Raw genomic sequence first — 23,970 nt, 5'->3', positions numbered from 1 at the left:
GTCCTCTTGTTTCCCTGCATCCCTGTGGCTTTGTCTGGATACTGGCTGGAACATAGGACCTTCCTGTGAACTTTCAATCTTGTGTTTTAGCAAAGATTGTTCTCTGGACTCCACATGTTGTCTCTGCTTCCTATCCTATAAGCTAGTGGTTCTCAACCATCCTAACGCAGAGACCTTTTAATACAGTTCCTCCTGTTGTGATGAAACCCCCAACCATAAAATTATTTTTGTTGCTACTTTATAACTGTAACTTTGCTACTGTTATGAATCTTGTTTGTTTGTTTGTTTGTTTTAAGATGGGTTTTCTCTATGTAGCCTTAGCTATCCTGAAACTTAACTTGATCTATGAGTATGGCCCCAAACTCATAGATCCATCTGCCTTTGCCTCCCAAATACTAGATTAAAGGCATATGCCACCACTGCCAGCTCCGTTATGAATCTTAATGTAAATATCTAATATGCAACCCTTGTGAGGGTTGAGACCCACAGGTTGAGAGCCACTGCTACAAGCCCCCCCCCCCTTTTTTTTTTTTGGTTCCTTGGCTGTCATAAATTAGCAGATCCAAAGCCATGTTTCTGATTTAACTGCCTGCCTCAGGTTGTTGGTCCTGCAACAAGAAAGTAACTCATGGGATCCCAGGTGACCCCAGGTTGGCGAATGTTGATAGAGAAAGAAGTTAAGCAAACTGAGGCACAGCTTTCCTTGTAGCTCTTGGTGCTTGTGTATCCTACAGCTGTCCCAGAGTTTGAGCTCATTGATGAGGCTCCTCCTTTAGGTAGAACCAGAGAAGGCCAATGGCCTCTGTCCTGAACCCTCTTGCTGATCCACAGCCCCGCAGCCCAGTTCTGTCTGTACCCTGTCACTCTGTCTGCCTGTTACTCTTTATGTCTCATCTCCACTGGCTGCTGCCGCCTCTGATTTCTCTCTGCACCTGACCTGCCTTTACTTCTAGTGTGGCTATAAAAGGATCCATATAGGACCAAGTCAGATCCTCTCTGTGCTTTTCTTAAAACCTACCAGTGTCCCACACCTCGCTGAGGTCAAAGTGCACAGTGCCTCCCAGCAGCCACCCTCCCACCTTGGTGACCCCACCTTGTGCCGCTTTCTCTTCTGGGACTCTACCTCAGCATGTGCATCCTCCTGCTACCCAAGCACATACCTCAGGGCCATCGTACTCACTCTTCCCATTTGTCTGGAATGTTCTTTCTGGTGTCCAGAGATGTCCAGAATGTCATATGTGGTGGCCAAATCTCACATAGATGTGTATCTAGCTCACAAACTACCTCTGTGTGTATTGTGTGTGTGGTGTATGTGTGTAGTGTGTGCATGTGGATGTGTGTAGAGGCCAGAGATGCCGGAGGTCTTCTTCAACACTTTATGCCTTACTTCTTGAGACATCTTTTCTAACTAAACCCACGCTCACCAATTTGGCCACACTAGCAGCTTCATCTCCTCAGCATGGGGGTTGCAGGGTAATCTTCCATAACTTTTTTTTTTTTTCTTTAAACGTTGGTGCTTGGAATGAAAACTCAGGCCCTCGTGCTTGCATGGTGATTTCCTTAATAACTGAGCTATCTCTCAGCCCTTCATTGAGCCTGTAAAGGGGTGTCCTTTATCTGTATTAAATGTCACCCCCCCCCCAATACCTGTCCCTGTTACTTTGCCACTCTGTTTATTCACCACCCCATCTCAAGCTCTAGCCCAGATTGGCTCCAAACTTTATGTAACTGAGGATGGCCTGACTTCTGATCCCCCTGCCTCCACACACCATCCTGAGTCCTGGGATTACAGATGTGCACCACCATGCCTAGTTGATGCGATTCTTGGGATGGAACCCAGGTCTTCTCGCATGTTAGGCAGTCACTCTGCCAGCAGAGTCACACCCTAGCCTGGTTGCTTTTCTGTCGCCGGATTCTCTAGCACCTTATTTACTTGCTGTCTTTTGGTCTGTCCCTGGGTCCTGTGACCTAGAACAAACATTCCTGTTGTAATTTCACGGCCACCTTCTTCAAGAGGCTGCAAAGCAAAGAGAATAAAATGATACACATGACCACAAGGTGACAGCAAGCAGGTGTGCTTGTGATCTGCATGTCCTGTGTCCTGGCCCCTGAGGAGAAGCTGTGGGGCTTTGCCTGATGCCTGCAAATGGTTTTACCACTTTGTTTCCATCTGACCTATAGATGATGATGGTGGTGATGGTGGTGTGTAACCTAACCAGGTGATGTTGGGGATCATCATGGGGTTTGGCACATGGCGAATGTCACATGAGTGCCTGAGGCTACTGAGTCCTTCCTCAGTGCCAGCCATGGACCTCTGACTGAAGGGACTGAAGTAAGACTACTCTCTAAGGAAGCCTTTGGTACCCATTGGACCAGGCTTTGCACCATTGGCATCTTGGGCCTGGTACCCTCAAGCCAGCACCTCCCTCAGCCTCAGTTCCCAAGACCACCTCTCCTGGTCCTGAGGGGGAAGGGTACCCTGGAGGGTGACCACTACCAGGCCTAATGTCTCCCTTTTTTCTAGCTTCCTTCTTGGACATCTCCCCTACTTTTGGAAAAAGGACGAAGCTTGTGGCCGGGTGCTCCAAGACGTGTTTCTGGATTGGTGAGCCCCAACTTGTCTCTTGTCTTTACTCTGGGTTTCTCAGCAGGAACCCCACTTTGTCTAACCTCCTTCCCCAGAAACTCTCAGTGTGCCTACCCTGCTCCAAGGCACTCCCTGTGCTTCCTCCCAGGTCACTGGGTTTCTTCCAGCTGGGCACTCCCAGCACCAACCTTACCCAGGTCGCTCCTACCTTGGCAGCTCCCCTGAGCATAGAGGCAGACAGGGATGTATGAAGCCAAGACTTTGTGCTGACCACCAAGGAGCCTTAGAACAGCTGTTAGAATCTCTGGGCCTCAGTTTCCTCTTCTGCAAACTAGCTTGGAGTGAGGTAACAGATACTATTTGGGGTGTAATTTTCTGCCTTTCAAAACACTTCCAAATGTCAGATATTGCTTGATTCCTGGTACCTGCTTTTGTGGACAGAGGAAGGTATTTCAACTCTTGTTTAATGGATGTGGAAAAAGATCTTAAGGGGGTCCTGACTTAACAATAAGTTGACAACAGAGAAGAGAGCCCAATCCCCACTCCCATCCCAGGTCTCCTGGGCCCCAGAAGAAGCTCTCTGACTGAGGCTGAGTGTCTCTTGGAATGGGATGTTTCTGCTACTCCTCCTGACAGTGGGGCCCCACTGAGCCAGGAATGATGGAATTCGTGCTTGGGGGAATTAACAGTCACTTCCGGTTCCCAGGGCTAAGAAGTATGGTCCTGTTGTGAGAGTCAATGTCTTCCACAAAACCTCAGTCATCGTCACGAGTCCTGAGTCAGTCAAGGTAGGAGACGCATCTGTTGCCATGTCTTCCTTTCCCTGGTTTGTGGGTGACACTGGGCCCAAGGAACTGATATTGCTCTTCCAGTCGGTCTCCTTTGAATGCTCTCCACTCATCTGTGACAGGCTTCACTGTGTACTCTAGCCACCATGGATGCTTTTAATCTTCCCAGAGGTGGGACTTAAGTGCCCCCTTGATATGTGGAGTGTGGCCATGTTTGTCAGGAACAGGCACCCACTAGCTACAGGAATGGACTCAAATCTGAGCACTGACCTGGGGCAGGTGACATCATCATTTTGTGCCTCAGTTTCTTTATCTGTAAAGTAGGAGTGATAGCCTCTTACAGGCTTAAAAATGGGGTTGAACTGATGTGTGTGAGCCCTCTAGTTTGTGCCGGGCACACAGCAGCACCTCAGTAGATGGTGCTGATCCCACAGTGGACTTGTGGGTATGGCTCCCTGCATTCAGGGTGGCTCTGATGACTCAGAGAGAGACAAAGTACAATTCAGTACAACTTGGGATGTATGTGTGTGTGTGCGTGTGTTTGTGTGGGCGCACATGCATGTGTGCATGCGTGTGTGAATGTGTGTGTGTATGTGCGGTTGCGCATGCATGCATACTTGCATGTGTGTGCATGCATGTGTGTGTGTGTATGTGTGGTTGCATGAGCATGCATGCATGCATGTGCGTGTGTGTGCATGTGTATATATGCGTGTATGTTTAAGATTTATTTTTAACTATGTGTGTATCTGCATCTGTATGTGGACATGCACACATGAGAGCACATATTGCAGAATCTTGATGGCTGCTGTCCCCGGGAGCTAGATTTACAGGCATTTGTGAGCCACTGGACTCCGGTGCTAGGAATTGGACTTGGGCCTTTTGTAAGAGCAGTAGGTACTCTTAACCTCTGAGCCATCTCTCCAGCCCACTGCTAGTGAGGCTTGTTTTGTATTGTTTTGATGATACTGGTGATAAAACCCTGAGGCCTGGGTTCTACAAGGGTGCCACCATTGAGCTGGATCCCCAGCCCTAATCTGGAATTTCATGGACTGATTGTATAGTCATGGCATCAACAACAAAGTTAGAAATCACTGAAAAGATTATGACTTTGTCTGGTGTGGTATAAACCTCTAATCCCAGCACCCTGGAGACCTGGAGACAGTGATGGCGGTGGAGAGGTCTATGAGTTCAAAGACAGCCTGGCCCACATGGTGAGTTCCAGGTCAGCCTGAGCTACAGAGTGAGACCCTGTCTCAAAAAAAAATTTTTTTTGGGGGGGGGTTATTGTTTACTTCTTTAAAGAGTGCCAGACTTCAGCTTGACCAGTGACTTGCTTGCAGATGAGTCTTTTCCAGCCTTGCTTGAAGGTCTGTAGTGTAGGCTAGACCAGACTTGACTCCAGCCCCTCTGAGAGAGAATAGCTACCTGCAGCCTCTCTAGAGGGCTTGGTGTCTAAGGTTGGTGTGTTCTGGCAAGGACTACTTCAACCACCTGTGGTTTGTGTGAACTCTGAGACCCTCAAAGCTGACAGCTGCCCATTCATTCTGCTATCTCAGATCATGCAGTGTTACTGTGTATGTGCACGCGCACGCGCGCGCGTGCACACACACACACACACACACACACACACACACACACACACGGTGTGCTCATACAGTGCTCAGGACCCCGTGTAGAGGGCTCTTTCTACATATAGCTCCCCTCCAGGATGCTGGCCTAAAACTGCCAGCCTCCCGCAGCCTACCTGGAGCCTGACGTCTTTCTGCCCCACTTAGCACGGCTGCTGGGCCATATCTGGGTCTCCATTAGTGTCCTTGTCCTGGAATTGACTGGACAGAAAGCTAGAGTAGCCCTCGGTCACCATGTCCTTCCTAGCCTTGCTCTTTTGTCCTTTCAGTACACATTTGCACGTGATGTGTCCGAGCATCTGACACTAGACACTTCATCCGTTTCTGTTTGCCCAGTTTTGTGGTTGTCCGCAGCATGAGAGTAAGCCCTTAGCTGTTCCTGCCTCTGGTGTGGCATCAGCAGAGGCGAGCAGAGGAAGGGGTGAGCAGTAAGGGGTTCATTGTGTCTCTCTCTGACCCCCTAAACTAAGCTCAGTGGTCATTCATGGATTCCCGGCCTCTGGACAGCAGGTTGCGGGAGATAACCTTGTGGTGGCAATCAGTGGTCCGGACTTAGCTCAGTGGTCGGGACTCTCATTTAGTTGAGGAGGGGCTTATGATGTGAGGGACCTTTGAAAGGAGTAGGAAAGTAGCATTTATTATCATGGACTTGGCTGGGTGGGGCGATAGCAGAGATTGATTTACCAATCGGGGTTTGTGGGGTGGGGTTCAGGTCCTTGGGGTATCTCAGGGTGCAAAGCCACCTCTGGGGTCTCCTTTCAGCTGAAAGCTTGGTCTGAGGCCTCAGAGTGGAGCCCACAGGAACTAGGAGCTCCAGTGTAGAGAAATTCCCAATTCCTTCTCAGGGCTCCAGGATCAAACTTAGTCTCAGACTGGGCCATGTGGCCTCTGCTGCCTACCCCACTATCCCTAGGATGTGGACATCCCTCAGCCTGGAATCTGGTGTCCTCTCCTTGCACCTGGCCTCAGATTGCCTGTTCAAATCCTGTGTCCACCACAAACATCACCTTGCTTCCATTTTTTTTTTTTTTTTTTTTTTTTTTTTTTTTTTTGGCACAGAGTCCAACATAGCCTGGACTGGCCTGAAACTCACTGTGTAGCCAAGGATGACCCCTGAACTTCTGGTCTTTCTGCCTCCCTCTCCAGTGCAGGCATTACTGGTATCCACCACCATGCCAGTTCTATTCAGTGCTAGGGATGAATCCTGTGGCTTTGTGCTTGCTGGGCAAACACTACAAACTCTGCGGCATCCCAGATCTCTTGTGCTGGTTCTAAATCTCTGTTTTCCATCCATGTGTAAGATGCATGTAGACCAGCATGGACATCTGAGGGTTGATGGGCAGGGAGTAAACCCCAGGCTGCTGATGTGCATTTGGCACTTAGTGAGCACTTGCTGTGTACCAGGCGCCGTTTTCGGCTCCCTTGCTGCGGAAGTGACTGACCCCTCACTCCAACCTGGAACAGGCAGGCACCCTTTCACTGCCATCATTGACAAGAAGCACCAGGGCCAAAGAAGGAGCCTCACCCAGGGCTGTGGAGTCAGCAAATACAGAGCAGGACGCTGCACCCTGCCCAAGCCATTCTCTCCTGGGCTAGACTGCCTCAGAGGCTGTTGGGTAACATTGATATTGATGTTGACATAGCTTTTGAGAGGCAAGATGGTCCTTCCTCCAGAAAGTAAGGAGGCTGGCCAGGGGCTGTTGACAGTGAGCGTATCCTGAGGGTCTCTCCTGTGTTTCAAAGGCTTCACAGCAGTGTGGGCCACTTTCTCATGGCTTTGGCAGGCAGGGTGTCGGTTCCATGCCCACTCCAGCTGTATGCTCATAGACAGTCCCTCGGCACCTCTGGACCCCTTTCCACATCCCCCGACAACTGCTCTTGCTTAAAGACAGGCCCCCTGGTATGTGGCCAGGAGTCCACTCGGCCATGTATTTGTTATGTTCCCTTTGGGGCCGGGGCTTGGCTGGTGCCCATGTGCTGACTGCAGCCTCTCATGGACTGTATTGTCTGGGGGGATATTTAGAAGTTCCTGATGTCCACCAAGTACAACAAGGACTCCAAGATGTACCGTGCGATTCAGACCGTGTTTGGGGAGAGGTAAGGACCAGAGGAATGAGGACTCCACTGGGAGCAAAACACATGATGACTGCCCTGTGCATGGTGGCCCTGCTCCCAGGACTGGCATCCTTTCCCCTCTGGAGGCAGATAGGGGCAGGGGGGTGTTGTTAATGCTGGGACATAGGGTCACCTTGCTATATCTATGGCAGGTTTAGGATGCACATGATGTTTTGAAACACATGTCACACTTTCTCTTTATCCTGCTAAATGGACAGTGTCACACTTACTGTCTTACCCACACTGATACCTATGGTCTGGCTATATCCACGCCATGAAGTAGCCATCACCCCACCAAGTCCCAGAGTCTTTCCCTCAACCCTGAGGTGACCCCATGCCCACAGAGCAGTCCCTCCTGCCTCCCACCTTCTCTCTGGCACCCAGTTCCTGTCTCTTGCAGACTGTTTGGCCAGGGCTTGGTGTCTGAATGTGACTATGGGCGCTGGTACAAGCAGAGAAGAGTCATGGACTTGGCCTTCAGCCGCAGGTGAGCATGTGGGACAGCCACCGGCCCTGCCTGGACGGGGTAGTGCTGGCTGGAGAGGGCTCATTGGTGGGGAGACCTCATTCAGGGACCTTTCCCAGATGAAGGGAAATTCGGGGACATCAGAGGTCAGGAGGGAAAGTTGAGGGAGGTCCCCATCTGGCTGGCTTGGGAACACTGAGGGCCACATGACCCCAGTGGCTGGAGGTGGGGACAAGGACACAGCCCCTGCTATCCAAAACTGCCCCCACTCTGTCTCTGCGTCTTTTACTTCATTCATTTTACTTTTTAATTCTTGATGGTGCCTTATTTTTTTAATAACCCTTTTATTGAGTTATACATTGCATTCCATATACTTCACTTACTTAAAATGTATCATCCAACTGATTTTTTTGCTCATCGTAGATCTGAGCCGCCAATATCCCTTAATTCTTATCATACTCACTCTCTGGATTCTCAGCATTTCACACACATAGACTAACAGTATGTGGTCCTTCATATCTCGATCCTTTCACCATGACTGATGGTGGTAGCCTGTGCTATGATGGTGGTAGCCTGTGCTAATATTTACTTCCTTTTCATTGGTGAGTAACGTTCTACCACATGGCTGCCGTATGTGTTTATTCAGTGAGTAGGTATTGGGTTGTCTCCACTATGGAGATACCATGAACAGTGCCACCAGGATACACCGGCACACAGGTCTTTGTGTGAACATGTGCCTTTGCTTCTCTTGGGCATAAATGCCATTCGTAGTCATGGAATAGCATGGTGAGTCTGTGTCTAACATTCTGAGGGAGGTAATGTTTTATGTAGATATCATTTCAAGTTTATAGAAAAAAGTCATTTACTCATGTTGACGTATTGTTGCTAGAACTACATTTGATTTATAATTTTGTTGTCTGTCTGTGTGTATCCCTGTTTATTGTACTGGGTATGGTGATGCTGGGTATGATGACCCAGTATCTAGGAGACTCAGACAGGAGGACCACAAGTTCTAGGTTAGCCTGAGCTACACTATGAGACCCCACCTCAAACAAAGCAACTACATTCATATATTCAATGTGTATATGTGAATTGTTTTGGTTTTGTTTGTTTGTTTTCCGGGATAGGGTCTCACTATGTAGACCAGGATGGCTTCAAACTCACAAATGATCTGCCTGCCTCTTCCCCACAAGTGCCCGCTGGCACAGTGTCCTGCAGCCTGGGCTTGTTTGGAGTCTCCTGGTGATGAGGCCTAGGGCCTGGTGACGACACCCCATCCTTCTTCAAGACTCACATCACACAATACACCCTGGTAGTCTGAGATAGATGGCCATGTTACCATTGTGTAGGAGTCAGGGCAAGGGGTCAGTCAGGGGTTTGGCTCTAAGGTCCCTCTAGAATGAATAATCTGTGTAAGCATTCCCTTCTAAGCTGTCCCTGTAGTCTCTCCTATAACCGTCTGTCCTAGTCAGGGTTTACTGCTGTGAGCAGACACCATGACCAAGGCAACTCTCATAAGGACAACATTTAATTGGGGCTGGCTTACAGGTTCAGAGGTTCAGTCCATTATCATCAAGGCGGGAACATGGCAGCATCCAGGCAGGCATGGTGCAGGAGGCGCTGAGAGTTCTACATCTTCATCTGAAGGCTGCTGGCAGAATACTGACTTCCAGGCAGCTAGGATGAGGGTCTTAAAGCCCATGCCCACAGTGATACACTTACTCCAATAAGGCCACACCCACTCCAACAAGGCCACACCTCCTAATAGTGCCACTCCCTGGCCCAAGCATAGACAAACCATCAACACCGCCCCCCACCCCCTATCTTCTTTCTTCAACACAACCTTTTCAATGTCCTGGACAGATGTCAATAAAACTTAGACCTATCTCAGCCTACTGCTTGGTGGCCTTTAGTGGCTGTCAACCGAAATACAGAGGTCTCACCTCTAGTCTGTACCTGCCTTACTAGTGGCTGGTTCCCACATCCTGCAGCCACCATGTTCTTCTTTACAATGTGCTCTCTCTAGGAAATTCCTATTGCCTCTTTGATACCCAGCTTAGATATCCCCTCCAGGGCAGAGCTCACAATCCCACCACACCCAGGCTCCTGCCACACCCAGGCAGTGCTGTCTCTGCCAAAGTGAGGCTGGAAAGGACAACAGTGGAGACTGAGAGCCAGCCGAGCTCCATTAGTGAGAGCCAGCCGAGCTCCATGGTCCCTGCCCTTGGTTATGAAGGGGACATAGATCCCACCAGATGGTTCTAACCATGGAGTTGTGACATGAGGATCAGGCCGGTAGGATGGCTCATCTAGCAGAGATAGTTGCCACCAAGCTTGATGGGTACACCCACACACCCATATGCATGTGCGCATGCACTGTGCACACATCTCTAACCCCTGAGCAAAACAGTTCATTGTTCAGAGACACACACGGCACAGGTATGACATCTTGGCTCTCTCAGGTGGCAGTTCAGAGTCTGGACATTCATTTGCATTTGTGGGAGCTCTTACCAGGTATTAAGGTGCTACCTCAGAGATACTATTTCATTGTGCACACCTGCAGTATAAGCTGTAGGGACAGGACTTTGAACAATGCAGGCATTACGAGGCTGAGTGAGTCCTGAGTCACCAGTGAGGGGTGAATAGGAAGTGCTGGTGGCTCGGTTTCCAGCCACTGTTCCCACAGAGTGTCGCTGACGCTCTAAGCAGAACTGGGAAGTACACTCCCACTTTCTGCTTTTTATTTATTCACTTTATGTATGTGAGCGTGATATCCTTGACACACTTTCTAGTTTTCTAGATTTTACTTTTGTTAGGAGAGCTTGGTCTATTTTTTTTTTTTTTTCATAAAAGACTAGAGTGTTGGAGTTGGGAAGATGGCCCAGTGAGTAAAGGCACTTATTGTCAGGCCTGGCAACTTGAGTCTGATTCCTGGGAGCCACTCGGAAGAATGAGAGAACCAGTTCCCACAGGTTGTCCTCTGACAGCCAGCAGTGCACCCATGTGCAGTGTGCACACATGGTATTGGCCAGCCATACATTGCCCAAATAGTTCACCCAACTGTGATTGCTAAAAACAAACAAACAAACAAACAAACAAACCAAGAACAACATAATCCAACCACTCACTACATCCCTGCAGACCATGTGAGCAGATGAAGAGAAACCTAGACATTAGGATCATGCGTTAGTGCTTGAGAGACTGTCCTCAGCACCACCTGGAAGCTGGGGGGTGTCTAGGTTCTAGTGGGAGGAAGGACAGTGGAGGGACCTGTGCGGAGCAACAGCCAGAGGTGACAGGGAGGAGTCAGCAGGGGGCAGAGTCTGCCCATCCCTTCCCTAGGCAGTGGGAGGGGGATTTTTACCTCCCTAAGAGCAACAGTTGCTTCCAAGGTTTTGAGGATAAGCAGCTTAGCTGGCCGCAGCCAGGGAAGAGTCAGCAAGCCGGTGAGGCCCCAAGGCAGAGTAGGACCATGAATTGCTCGTTTTCTTTCCCAATTTAAAAAAACGTTCTTTGTCTCTCTTCTATACTTCCTCGTTGATGTTAAAAGCCCTCTATTTGAAGATAATTCCAAATTTCCATATAAACTTCAAGATGAAGAATGTGGAACAGAGGGGCTGGGGAGACGGCTCAGTGGTTAAGAGCTGCTCTTGCAGAGGACCTGCTTGTCCCTGATCTGCCCACATGTGCAGCCATGTGCAGGTGTGCAGCAGCCATGTGCAGGTGTGCAGCAGCCATGTGCAGGTGTGCAGCAGCCATGTGCAGGTGTGCAGCAGCCATGTGCAGGTGTGCAGCAGCCATGTGTAGGTGTGCAGCAGCCATGTGCAGGTGTGCAGCAGCCATGTGCAGGTGTGCAGCAGCCATGTGCAGGTGTGCAGCAGCCATGTGCAGGTGTGCAGCAGCCATGTGCAGGTGTGCAGCAGCCATGTGCATGTGTGCAGCAGCCATGTGCAGGTGTGCAGCAGCCATGTGCAGGTGTGCAGCAGCCATGTGCAGGTGTGCATGTGCACACTCAAGTACCAGAACCAACATGACGGCCCACAACTGTCTAACTCCAGTTCCCAGGGGATCTGAAGCCTTCTTCTGGTGTCTACTGGCACTTGGCATGCGTGTGGCACACTTACATGCAGACAAAACACCCGTACACATAAAACAAAAATATACAAATCTTAAAAGAACAGGGCAAAAATTATCCATGTACTCTTTCCTCAGATTATGACTCAATACTTTTAACTATATAAACATCATTTTTTTTTTTCGGTAAAAACTTAGAAATATGTAATGGAAAATGTACCGCTCCCCTCCTTGCTTCCTGCCTCCCGAGGCTGCTGGTTTTGAGTTTGGAGTGTTTCCTTCTATTTACCTCTCTAAGTTCTGTGCCTGGGAGGTGTCCCAGGGCAGAGGACACAGTGGCTGTGGAGCTGAGTTGCATATGGCATCTGGGGTCTCAATTCTGCTTAGAGCGGAATTAAACCACTTCCTTAGACTCAGGCTCTGTGGCTGCTCAGGATCAGGAGTGAGATGGGAAAACCAGAGACTCCAGGTGGTGTCCTGGCTTGGGCAGGTAAAGGGGAGCAGACGGGGCACACAGAGGGGAGGGAGGGGGTTCCATACATCTGTGTCTAGGAATGTAAGTGACCCCAGAATTTCACATTCTTTTGAAGTCAGAATGGAGGCATCTCAGTGGCAGAGAACTGTGACACCATTGAGGAGGGGGTGGGTGGGGCAAAGGGACAGTGTCCATTCAGGGCTAGGTTCAGTTGCTCTGGCTCAGGCCCAGTCTGGGAGTAGGTTTGGGAGGCTGACAGGGTCCACCTGCCTCACTGAGGCAGAATGGAGGGGACAGGGTGGTGACCAGGGGCTGTCCACACAGACAGGGCCAGGGGCCGCCCACACAGACAGGGTGGTGACCAGGGGCCACCTACCCTGCTTCCCTAGCTCCTTGGTTAGTCTGATGGAGACGTTCAACGAGAAGGCGGAGCAGCTGGTGGAAATCCTAGAAGCTAAAGCGGATGGACAGACACCGGTGTCCATGCAGGACATGCTGACCTGTGCCACCATCGACATCTTGGCCAAGGTGATGGGTGGTGCTGGCTGGTGGGGGCGGGATAGGGAGGCTAGGGGCCTCCTCCTTTCTTCCTTCTCCTGTAGCTCAGCCGCTGTCCTCTGGGCTCTGCTCTCCTCTGGGCTCTGCATGGTTTCCATGAGTTTCATCTTCTTGGTTATTAAAAGTGACCTAGTTTGAGATTGGGGTTCTGACTCTGGCTCCAGAAATGCACCCTCAGAGGCACTGGGACTGGCTTCAGCTGGTCAAGGCTACTATGGATGTTCTCTGAGGCCTGCCTGGCTCCATTTTCCTCTACACTGACAGGGTCAGTGTATGGGATATGGCTGGGTCGGTCACAGTAGACTTGGTTATGAGGCAGCACAAAGCATATCTGGAGGCAGCCAGTGGAGTCATGGACAGGGCACTGGGGTGTGGATGTGCACCCCTGGGGAAGACTGCAGCTCAGGGAGAAACAGCATTGGGCCAGGAGGAGGCAGAAGTTCAGGACTCTTCGTGGGGCACTGTCAGGCGTGGGCGACACAGAGCAAGGCCCAAGTCTCCAGCCGCCTGTGTGAGGCTTTGTGCTGCACCTGTGTCTCCAGGTTTGACCTCAGCTTTTTCTCCCACAGGCAGCTTTTGGGATGGAGACCAGTATGCTCCTGGGTGCCCAGAAACCACTGTCCCAGGCAGTGAAGGTCATGCTGGAGGGTATCAGTGCGTCCCGTAACACCCTAGCGAAGGTACTGCCCGCCCTTCTCTGGCGACCCCATTGTATTTGTGCATGTGCTGAAGCGCCTCCTTCAGTGACTTCTTCCAGAATGGGTTTTGTGTGCCAGTGTGTCCGAATCTACATTTGCATGCCTCACCTAAGAGTGGAAGGACATAATCAGAGGGCATAATGTAAGTCAGGAGTTAACTTTTGTCTTGTGTTAAACAATCCCCAAAGCAGGCATTCTAGGGTGCTGTGATGACTCCACCGTGTCAGATGTTCTGGATTCTTCTGTCTTTGTGTTCCACTGTCCTCAGCACATCACCTCATTGTCATAAGATGGCTGTTGTAGCTCCAGCTATCACTTGCTTATTCCAGACATGAAGAAGAAGAAAGGGGAAAGGTGATTCCTGAGCCAATCTCCGGTTCCCTTCTGTTCCTGGGGCCTTCAGTCTATGAGCTTGCAGCCCCAGATGCCACCCCGTCTTTTCAGCCATTGACTCTACTTCACTTGGCTCTGGCCCCGACTTCTGCTTCCCGACGCAGCCCTAACTGTCTCCCTCCTTCAGGGGCCCTTTCTTCCCAGTGCTGCATGGAGGCGGAAGGGCTCTCTTCCCATCATTTCTAGGGATTTGGTGCAGGAGGGGGAAGCTCATGCTTGGACTCAGTCTGCCATCTTGTTCTGGTCTGCCTGGCTGCTTGATCTTTTCTAGATTTTTCTCACGTTCTCCCCAGCACGCTGCTATATGGATCTCTGGGTGGGGCCTGGGGAGGGAACTGAGGACCTTAAGGGCCATCTTGAGCTGGGGCTCTCCTTTAGTTCATGCCAGGGAAGAGAAAGCAGCTTCGGGAGATCCGAGAGAGCATCCGTCTGCTGCGCCAGGTGGGGAAGGATTGGGTGCAGCGTCGCCGTGAAGCCCTGAAGAGGGGCGAGGACGTGCCGGCCGACATCCTCACGCAGATTCTCAAAGGTGCGGGGTCACGTGGGGCACCCAGGAGCAGGGCTGGGTGGGCTTGGGATGCTCCCGTGTCCCACCATCCAACGCTCTCCACCATTGACTCTGCCTCAGAGAGCTGGTGGCCTGGGAGCCAGGGCTGCTGTGGGGCTGAGTGTATCCTTGCCTTTCAGCTGAAGAGGGAGCCCAGGACGATGAGGTTCTGCTGGACAACTTTGTTACCTTCTTCATTGCGGGTACGTAGTTTGTGATGTGGCTGTCACAAGCTTAGCTCGGGGGGCATCTTAATCCTGACTTACTTAGCTCAGGGGTTGTCTAAGCCTAGCTCCCCGCAGGTCCCAGGGGGAAGGGAGCCTGACTTCTTGCTGTTCTTGTGACCTAGCTACTGGTTGGGCTGTTTAGGAAGCCTGCTTCTTTGGCTCAGAAGAGCTTGGCTGTAATTTTTGGGTTGCCCCATTTCAGATTTATTCAGATTTATTAGCTTGGTATAAATATGTGCCAGTAATGTTCACGTATCTGTTCATCTCCTGAGTATTACCACTCACTTAGAAAGTCCCTCCTCTCCTCTAGCGATCTGGCAGATACCTCCTCCTCATGGATGCCCTCAGTAGTGATTGCTCACTGAGCACATTCTGGACCAAGTAGAAGCCATCCTCATGTCCAGAGAGTCCCCTCTGCCCGCTCCTCTTGATGTGAGGCTATATTTATCTGAGTTGATTTGGTGAGGGCTGTCTCCCCAACCACAAAAGCAAGGCTGCATAGTCTGGACACTCCCATGGCCTTGTGCAGCAGGGACCCCTACAGATGGGACAAGATGAACAAATGCTAAGAGGGTGCAGGTGAACATTGGAGGGAGAAGTCAAGGTCCCTTGGCAGGAGTGGACAGACACGTTCTGTCAGACAGGAGCCTGCCACGTGGATGAGATGTGTCCAGGTGGGCAGAAGCCATACAGAGACCACGTTAGAGCTGCATTGCAGGGCACTCTCCTCACACAGGACCAAAGCAGCTCTGAGGACTGGGGAATTGCTTGCCATGTAAACATGAGGTACCCAGTTAGAGCTACAGCACCCACATAAAAGTATTCACCCAAATCCCTGTGCAGGAAGAGGAGACGGGAATCCCTGGGACTCACTGGCCAGCCAGCCTAACCTAGTTACTGAGCTCCAGGCCAGTAAGAGACCCTGCCTCAGAAAACAAGGTAGATGGGTCCCTAGGAATGATACCTGAGACTGACCTCTGGTGTCTGCATACGTGCACACACATGAGCATGTGTTCCCCACATACACACACAAAGACAAAAACAAGCATTAAACCATGTCTGAATGGAGCCAGAACCGGTGCAGGAGGCCCAGAGAACCTCATTTGCCAGCTGGGACCATTGCTGTTCCCTGAGCTCCCCACCTGTGCCCCAGTGAGCATCCCTTCCCCTCCTCACAGCCCACCCTAAGCCTATGTGGAGCCAGGGGGACAGGAGGGGATGCTCTGCTGCTCATACCTCAGACAGCCCAGGGCCAGCCTGGCCACGCCCGAGCTGTCCTGGCTCAGAGATTCTAGGAGCAGGTGGCCTCACCTCCCTGGGCCAGAGGGCGGTGAGATGGCTTGGCTGCTCTGTCATGGCTACCTGCTGAGCCATTTGCTCCTCTCAGGTGCTTTCAAGCATCTGAGCAATTCCTCAGTCCTCAGAGCTGCTTTGGTCCTGTGTGAGGAGAGTGCCCTGCAATGCAGCTCTAATGTGGTCTCTTTATGGCTTCTGCCCACCTGGACACATCTCATTCACGTGGCAGGCTCCTGTCTGACAGAACGTGTCCGTCTACTCCTGCCAAGGAACCTTGACTTGTCCCTGTCAGTGCCCCTCCCTGCAGCCAAGTCACCCTTGGAGTTTGATCATATTGATCTGATGGCCTCCTGCCTGATCTCTGAGAGGCCTTTGGTTGGGTGGTCTCCTGTCAGTCCCTCCCTTCTTGGGCATCAGGGGATGCAAAGGCTTTGGGTAGACCCTGCTCTTGGGGTCTACCCAAACATTTCCAACTTCAAGCTTCTAGCTTCAGCTTTCTTGAGACAGGGTCTCTATATAGATAGACCAGGCTGACCTCAGACTTAGATTCACCCGCCTCTGCCTCCTAAGTGCTGGGATTAAAGGTGTGGGACACTAGCACGAGGTCTTTTCTTTCCTGTGGTACAGGATCACTGTGTGGAGGGTGGAAGGAACAGCTCTCCGAACAGCTCAGTGGAGGCATGGGCAGGCTTACTCAACCACTGGGTAGTAGAGGGATTGCAAAGACAGACAGACAGACAGACAGACAGACAGACAGACAGACCGACCGACCGACCACCTCCTTCATATCACAGCCATGGGAGGAGGGAAGATGTGGACTCTCAGATGCTACCAAGAAGCTGGGTGGCAGGGCAGGGCATGGACAGCCCCTGCAGTCTCACCCAGAGTGCTCCTTCTTCTTTCAGGTCATGAGACTTCTGCCAACCATCTGGCGTTCACAGTGATGGAGCTGTCTCGCCAGCCAGAGATCGTGGCAAGGTATGAAGGCTGCCCTTGGGACTGGCAAAGGGCTTTTCTTGTGTCTTTCCAAGAGCTACCTGTCCCCTCATGCCATGACTGGAACTCTCCAGGGGACCCTGTTTCCTTTTACCCCAGGGCCTTTGTACTTGCTTCCTGGCCTAGAGGCCCTACTCTCTGATTTTCTTCTGGAGAACATATTCTCCTCCACAAAAGGCATCTGGGATCCCTGACAAAGCCATCACCCCTGACCCCCCTGACCCCAAACTGCCCTAGTCCAGCAATGCTTCCCCCAGGGCACTGTTGGCCCTGAGTCTTTGTTTGCTAAGGGAGACCGAGAGTTTTGGGCTAGTAAGAACTGTCTCATTCCTTCCCCTGTGCACAGAGCAGCCCAACTGTGACTGACTACCAGCCCTTATGTGGCAGGACCTAGGAGGGTAGTGGGGTGGGGGGATGGAATACAGCACCTGAGCTGGTCAGGTCCTAACTGGCTTCCTTTGCTGGGTACCCTCGGGAGTGTCAGAGAGCAGACAGAACCAAGCTCAGAGCCCTCGGCCATGCAGGGAGCTGTAGAAACTCTTGGGACGGGGAATAAGCCTGTTATAAGCATTGCTGGTCACCAGCAGGAAGGTTAGAATGAGAGATGGCATGAGAGTATAAACTAGCTAGTTGGAGAGATGGCCCAGTGGTTAGACCACAAGCTGCTCTTCCAGAGGACCCAGGTTTGATTTCCAGCACCCACATGGTGGCTTTCAACCGTTTTTACTGTAATTTCAAGGGGTCCAGTGCCCCCTCCTGGCCTCCATGGGCATTGCATGCATGTGGTACACAGACACACCCACAGGCAAAACACCAATACACTCATAATTTTAAAAATAGCTTATTGGATTTTAAGTAAATACATGTGTGTCAATACATGTGTGTATAGATATGACAGAAATATGCACTTTGTTGCAGATTGGAGTGTTGCTCAGTGGTAGAGCACCTGCCTAGCATGCACAGGCCCACGCTCCATCCCAGACACGGGGAAAATATGTCACATTTAAACTATTTTTAAATTCAATTCCAAAGACACTAAGCGTGTCAACACCGTGGTGCAAGCCTGGCCATCACCTCACCCCAGGGCCTTTTTATCTCCCCAAGTCCAGACAGTGCCCTGTTAAACAGCAGCCCTCTCCTGCCCTCCGTATCCCAAGCTATCAAGGTGCCTGGCGAGAATAGCATCAACCGAGTTACCTTAACTTAGCATAGAGTCCTCAAGGCTCGTGGCTGTTGGAGCCCAGTCAGAACTGCCTTCCTGTCTGAAAGTCTAGATCTAGCTCCATCATGGTGGTAGTGAAGCCTTGGCTTCTCAGGACAGGGTGACATTCAGGCAGCTTCTGTCCCTCGTCTCCTGCTCGCTAGCTGCAGGGACTGTGAGTATGGGTGTGCAGCTCCATCTTCAGAGATTGTGGGATACATGCTGGGGTAGAATTGCCAGACAGTAATTCTGGTTTTAATTTTGTGGGAGCTATCACCTTGCTTTCCACAGCAGCCGCACAGCTTTCTGTCCTCGTCCATGGTACACCCGTGTCCCGGCCACTCTATGCCCCCACGTTACTGGCTATTCCCCGGCCTTTCTGTTTTCTTTTCCTTTTCCTCACTGCCATGCTGATGTGTGAAGTGGTCCAGACCACGCTGAGTCGGTGGCGGCCTCCCTGGCCCATTCTTGCTGTGCCTGCTGTCAGTCTACTGTGCTGGGCATCAAAGACCTACCATCAAAGTATTAAAGGCTCTGTATGTGGGACATTTCCTTTCCAAGGTGCATTCGCGCAACAAACAAGGATGGCTATTTTAAGGTTCCAGGAACATGGTTCCCATTTGCTGTTAGATGTGGCCTGTCTGGGATGCAGATGCCTTTACTAAGGAGGCAGGCAATGTGTGCTCGTGGGAACCCCGTGCCTTGCTCTTCAATCTCCTACCACCCGGCACCTTAAAGTGCTTCGGGCAGAGGTTTCTCTCCAAGGCGAGCTTCTCTGTCTTACCTGGCAGGCTGCAGGCCGAGGTGGACGAGGTGGTCGGTTCGAAGCGGCACCTGGACTACGAGGATCTGGGGAGACTGCAGTACCTGTCGCAGGTGTGCAGTGTGGGTGAGACACCTCTGGGCGGATGTGGAGAGTTGGGGTTGCTGCCGCACCGGGCCCTCCTTGGAGCCCAGGCTCCTCTGGACTCAGTCAGCAGGATGGAGAGATCCTCCTACCCACAAGCATGCAGCCAGGGTTGGGAAGTGGTCCTTTAGCAAATGGGGCTGAAACTGGACTTCAGGCAAAGCCTGGCGGCAAAGCTTTTCTCCTAGTGTCTGGCTCAGCCGGCCCCTCCCATTCAGCCAAGCGCAAGGCTCCCCTATGCTCCAGGCTGCCATCTCTAGGAGGGGAGGGGCCCTGCCTTCTGGTCCCAGTGTTGCCCCTGTGTCCTGGATAGCGTCCCTTTCCTTTAGACCTCAGTTTCTCCTTTGGTCACATGAGGGGTAGCTTCTGCAGTGAGGCTGATGGTCTGGGAGTCTGGGCTATCCTGGGACGGGGTGTTCAGTGGGAATGGGATGGGGACCAAGCACTTTGTGACCAGCCTTGGGGTCTCCTGATTTCTCAACCACCTTCTGGCATGTCTTCTGTAGGTCCTCAAAGAGTCTCTGAGGCTGTACCCGCCAGCGTGGGGCACCTTTCGCCTGCTAGAGGAGGAGACCTTGATTGATGGGGTCAGAGTCCCTGGCAACACTCCTCTCCTGGTGCGTGGGGCCCTCACATGGGCTGGCCTGTTTATGTCCAGAGTGGTCAATCTGAGAGTCTCCCTGAGGTCAGGGAAGCCATGTGCCTCTTACTATCATGTCACTCAATTTCCTGGCTGCCTTGTGTTTGTTTGCCTCAGTTTCCCTGTGACCCTGCCAGGCCCTCTTCTCCCTTCACTCGTCCAGCTGAAGACTCCAGCAGACAGGTCTAGAAAGTGCTCCACACACAGCTGCACACACTGAGGCTTAGTCAAACTTTCCTGGGCTCCAGATGGCAAGAGGGAGACACGGGGTATTCTTGGAGTTACCCCAACCTCATTTTTTTCCTCTCTCTCTCTGTGTGTGTGTGTGTGTGTGTGTGTGTGTCCACCTGACTCACTGACTCCAGTCTCTCTGACCACCTAGCTCTGAGGATTTGTCTCTGCCTTCTGAGGCTGGAGTTGTAGCAGGGCAATCATGCTCCACGTTTTAAGTGGGCTTTGGAGGCTCTGAACTCTGGTGCTCATGCATGCTTCTGTAGCAAGCGCTCTAACCACTGGACAATCTCCCCAGTCTTTGCCTCCTGCCTCATTTTCTTAGCTCTCCTCCCTCCTTGCTGCCCCACCTCCCTCTGCCCTGGACCTGTTGCATCCAGCTGGGCTGTGTGCGATTCTGTTGTGTAGGCTTTGCTCACCCACTCACTGGGCTTACTGGCCTCCAAGACCCCTCACCCGTCTCTGCGTGCCAGTCACCCATCCCCGGGAGTAATCAATGTCCTTAGTTTAGCATCTGCCACTGCCTTGCCTTTGTATATGGAAGGGGTGGAGCCCAAGTGGACACTTAATGACATTCCTGGCAGTGCTCAGCCACAGGCATAGCAGATCTGCCAATGAGTAGTGAAGTCAGGATGGGGGTGCATGTAAGGCCTTGTGTATAGAGGAGGTACCACCTCGGCCCCAGCCTCAGGTTCCTGTGAGCCTGGCTCACCCTTGCACGGTAGTGGGTGCTGGGAACCAAAGTCAGTCCGTTTGTGTGCATGGGACAATGCTCCTCAAATACCCCTGGTTCACAGTGGATCCCTGGCTCCTCACCCATGCCCAGCATGCCCTCTTGCTTTCCCAACAGCTCCAGGCCACTGCTCTCACGGGGATGTGAGGTGGGCAGGTCCAGCACGGCCAGTGCCCATAGCTCAGTTAGGGGGCACATTGCTTTTCCACAGCTAGGCACATAGGCCTTGAAGACCCAGGGCATAGGAGGTATACCAGCTCCCTCAGGAGGCACCTTGGGTTCAGGTGAAGGTGGTGGGGCTATAGCTTCCCCAGCTTCTGCCCTGAAGGCTGAAGTGAGCCTGAGGTAAAGGAGGGGCCAGCCTCCAGCGATCAGGAGGAAGGTGCCTCCCAGCACCCAGCCTCAGTCTGTGGCCACTTAGTTGCTGGGTGACTTCAGGTAAGTTTCCAAGCCCTGTTATCTCATCTGTAAAATAGGGGTCACTGTGGCCGCTACAGGGCTGTGCCAGGCAGGGGATGACATGGCATGGCACACCCTGATGGTAGTGGACATATAACAGTGTCCCCTCTCTTCCTCTTTGAGGTTTTCCAGGGGGGCTGTGGAATGTCACACCTAGTAGGTAGAAAGGTGCTGTGTTCTACCTCACCCCCAGGGGGGCTGCAATGGGTTGGGAGGTAGAAACCTGGGAACCAGAGACACCAGCTCCTTTGCCCGGCAGTTCAGCACCTATGTCATGGGGAGGATGGACACCTACTTTGAAGACCCACTGACTTTCAACCCTGACCGCTTTGGCCCTGGAGCGCCCAAGTAAGTCTGTCCTTGAGCTGCCATGATATAGGGTCTGTGGGTGAAGCATCATCATGGAGGTCTCTGGAGCTACCTGCACCCACAGGATTCTAGAGCCCCGGGAGAGGGTGTGGCCGCCATCACAGTCACAGCTCGCTTGCTCTTAAGTTCTTCTGTTGCTGGGATAAAAACTCTGACAATGTTGACTTTGTTGGGTTGGGGGGGAGGGGGGAGAAGGGCTTGGTTTAGCTCACAGTTTAAGGAGAGAGGATGGCACGGCTATGCCAGTGCTTACTTCACCCTCTCCATCTTACTGAGGGCATCACCCAGGATGCCCTGCCCAAAGGTCGGGCCACACACAGTGGGCGGGGCATACCACTCAATACTGTAGTCAAGACAATGGTCTCCAAGCACAGCTCCTCCCAGCTCCTAGACTTGATGAGCAACACCAAGTGTCTCACCTGCCCGAGGGGCAGAGCTCAGCAGTCTCCTGAAGATGGCTCTGCCCTTGGCTCAAGCTGGTCACGGGAGGGGACAGTGGTGTGGACACCCTGTTCCTTGTACTGACCCTGAAGGGCCTCTCTCCTGCAGGCCACGGTTCACCTACTTCCCCTTTTCCCTGGGCCACCGGTCCTGCATCGGGCAGCAGTTTGCTCAGGTAGGGGGTGTGTTGCTTGGGCCTCCAAGAAATGACTGCAGGGTGGGGCCTCGGGGGTGGGGGGGAGGGCTAGGAGCTGGGGGCTGGGGCTGAGCATGCCTGTCAGGAGAACAGGAAAGGAGAACCTGCATCTGTGCCTCTCCACCGCCTCTCTCTCTCCCTGTGTCTACCGCCATTTCCTACCCTCCTTCATTATGTCTTCGCTGTTTCCCCCTTCCCTCCCTCCCCCTCCTTTCCTCCATGTCCCTCCCCCACAGATGGAGGTGAAGGTTGTCATGGCGAAGCTGCTTCAGAGGCTCGAGTTCCGCCTGGTGCCTGGGCAGCGCTTTGGGCTGCAAGAGCAGGCTACACTCAAGCCACTGGACCCTGTGCTGTGCACCCTGAGGCCCCGGGGCTGGCAGCCTGCACCCCCACCCCCACCCTGCTGAGCCCTGGGTAGGGTCACATTCCTTGGACCAGGGCCTCATTGGCCCCCATTGCCGCCCATGGCCACCCACTGGCACCCTGACCCTTCTGCCACCTTCCACGATGGTTCCTGGCGGGCCCTGTCCCCTCGCCTGCTTCACACCCTCAGTGCTTCCTGTCATCCTCTGGCTTTTCAGCTCTTTCTGGTGGGCCCTGCCTAACTCCCAGCTACTACCACCACCATCATCGTCTCTCCCAAACCTCTGAACTTCTGCACTGGCCACACCCTCAAAAGAGACACCCCAACTCTTGCTCACTCCCTAAACTCTTCAAGTGACATGTCCCCCAGGAAGCCCTCCTGTCCCCATGGCCAGGCCAGGGTCTCTCCTCTGTGCTCCTACCTCTAACACACTGACCACACTGTATTGTGAATGTCTGCTCATGTGACCAGCTGCCCTGGTAGGCTGTGAGTGCCACAGGGCAGGGTCTGTGTGCACTTTGCCTCCGAGGCCCCTGTTGCTAACCAGGGTCTGGAACAGAGTCGATACCCAATAAACGTGTGTTGACTGCATGAATGTACGGCCGCCCAGGCCACAATCCTTCCTTCTGGGTGCAGGGTGGGATGATAATGTTGATCCCTGGGGGCTGGAACAGGTCTAGAAGCTGCCTGCTTACAGATGGTCCTGGAGAAGCCAGGCAGACTCTAGCAGAAACCAGTTTCCTATACTAAAATTCTGTACAGCAGGGCACTGTGCGGCTCTGGGATTACAGGAGGGGTCCTGGCATTGAGAGCTTGATTTGATGTGTGTGTGTGTGTGTGTGTGGTGTGTGACCTGGGCACCCATAACTGCCTCACGCCTGCCCACACTTGTGGGCACTGTTGTACACAATGACCTAGTCAGAGGAGGCTCTTGGTGGCCCTGGGGAACGTCAGACCTTACGGTAGAGGGAGCCCTGGGAGGTCATGTGCTCTGGGGCAGGTCCAGGGGGCATGGTCCTAGCTCCTCCTTCCCCATTGGGAGCCTGAGTCAGAAACAAAGTTCTCTTCCTCAACAAAGCCCCTTCTCTACACGAGGGGAGGGGTGGAACTGTGAGGATCTTCAGGGGTGGAGCTGTGAGGATCTTCAGGGGTGGAGCTGTGAGGATCTTCAGTCTACATCGGCTCCCTTGGTTTTGAGCAGTCTTGAATTTCTTAGGGAACAGATGATGTCAAAGCTTAGGGAAGGAGGGGATTTGCTCTGCACAGCTGGGGCCCGGGGTGTGGCTGGGAACAGGGGAGCATGTGCCTGGGTTCCTGGCCTGTCCTTGTCCCAGCCCAGGTTGTCTTGTACAAGTACTTTGGACATAGCTTCTGGGCAGGAGCTAGGGGATGGCTCTGGAGCCCCAGGCTGGGTTCTTGTTAGACTTCCTCCTGTCTCTCTCCGGTGCACAAGCCAGGCTTGGCCTGAGTTTTACAAGCAAAGCCACCCTAACTCGTCAGTGCCCCTAGCAGTGCCTTTTTCCATAACCACTTTGCAGGACACAGTCTCTCATGTTGCCCTCAGCCTTGCCCTGCTTCTGC

The 23,970-nt window shown here is 52.4% G+C and overlaps 1 protein-coding gene across 1 annotated transcript in view; it reads left to right on the top strand.

Annotated features, from left to right (window-relative positions):
* Cyp46a1 (cytochrome P450 family 46 subfamily A member 1) overlaps nt 1-22,980 on the top strand; it is a 28,041-nt gene extending 5,061 nt beyond the window's left edge. Inside the window, exons 2-15 of the mRNA XM_076921226.1 lie at nt 2,525-2,605; nt 3,294-3,375; nt 7,027-7,100; nt 7,519-7,605; nt 12,523-12,661; nt 13,261-13,371; nt 14,161-14,311; nt 14,470-14,532; nt 16,758-16,830; nt 18,841-18,925; nt 19,463-19,573; nt 21,279-21,367; nt 21,938-22,004; nt 22,262-22,980. Of these exons, the coding sequence (XP_076777341.1) occupies nt 2,525-2,605; nt 3,294-3,375; nt 7,027-7,100; nt 7,519-7,605; nt 12,523-12,661; nt 13,261-13,371; nt 14,161-14,311; nt 14,470-14,532; nt 16,758-16,830; nt 18,841-18,925; nt 19,463-19,573; nt 21,279-21,367; nt 21,938-22,004; nt 22,262-22,432 (1,384 nt within the window). The 3' untranslated portion in view covers nt 22,433-22,980. The remainder of the gene's footprint in view (nt 1-2,524; nt 2,606-3,293; nt 3,376-7,026; nt 7,101-7,518; nt 7,606-12,522; nt 12,662-13,260; nt 13,372-14,160; nt 14,312-14,469; nt 14,533-16,757; nt 16,831-18,840; nt 18,926-19,462; nt 19,574-21,278; nt 21,368-21,937; nt 22,005-22,261) is intronic.
* The last annotated feature ends 990 nt before the right edge of the window (nt 22,981-23,970 follow it).

Source organism: Arvicanthis niloticus, chromosome 23 (genome assembly GCF_011762505.2).
Source record: "Arvicanthis niloticus isolate mArvNil1 chromosome 23, mArvNil1.pat.X, whole genome shotgun sequence".
In the NCBI taxonomy this organism is placed as follows: domain Eukaryota; kingdom Metazoa; phylum Chordata; class Mammalia; order Rodentia; family Muridae; genus Arvicanthis; species Arvicanthis niloticus.
This window is presented reverse-complemented; position numbering and strand designations above follow the sequence as displayed.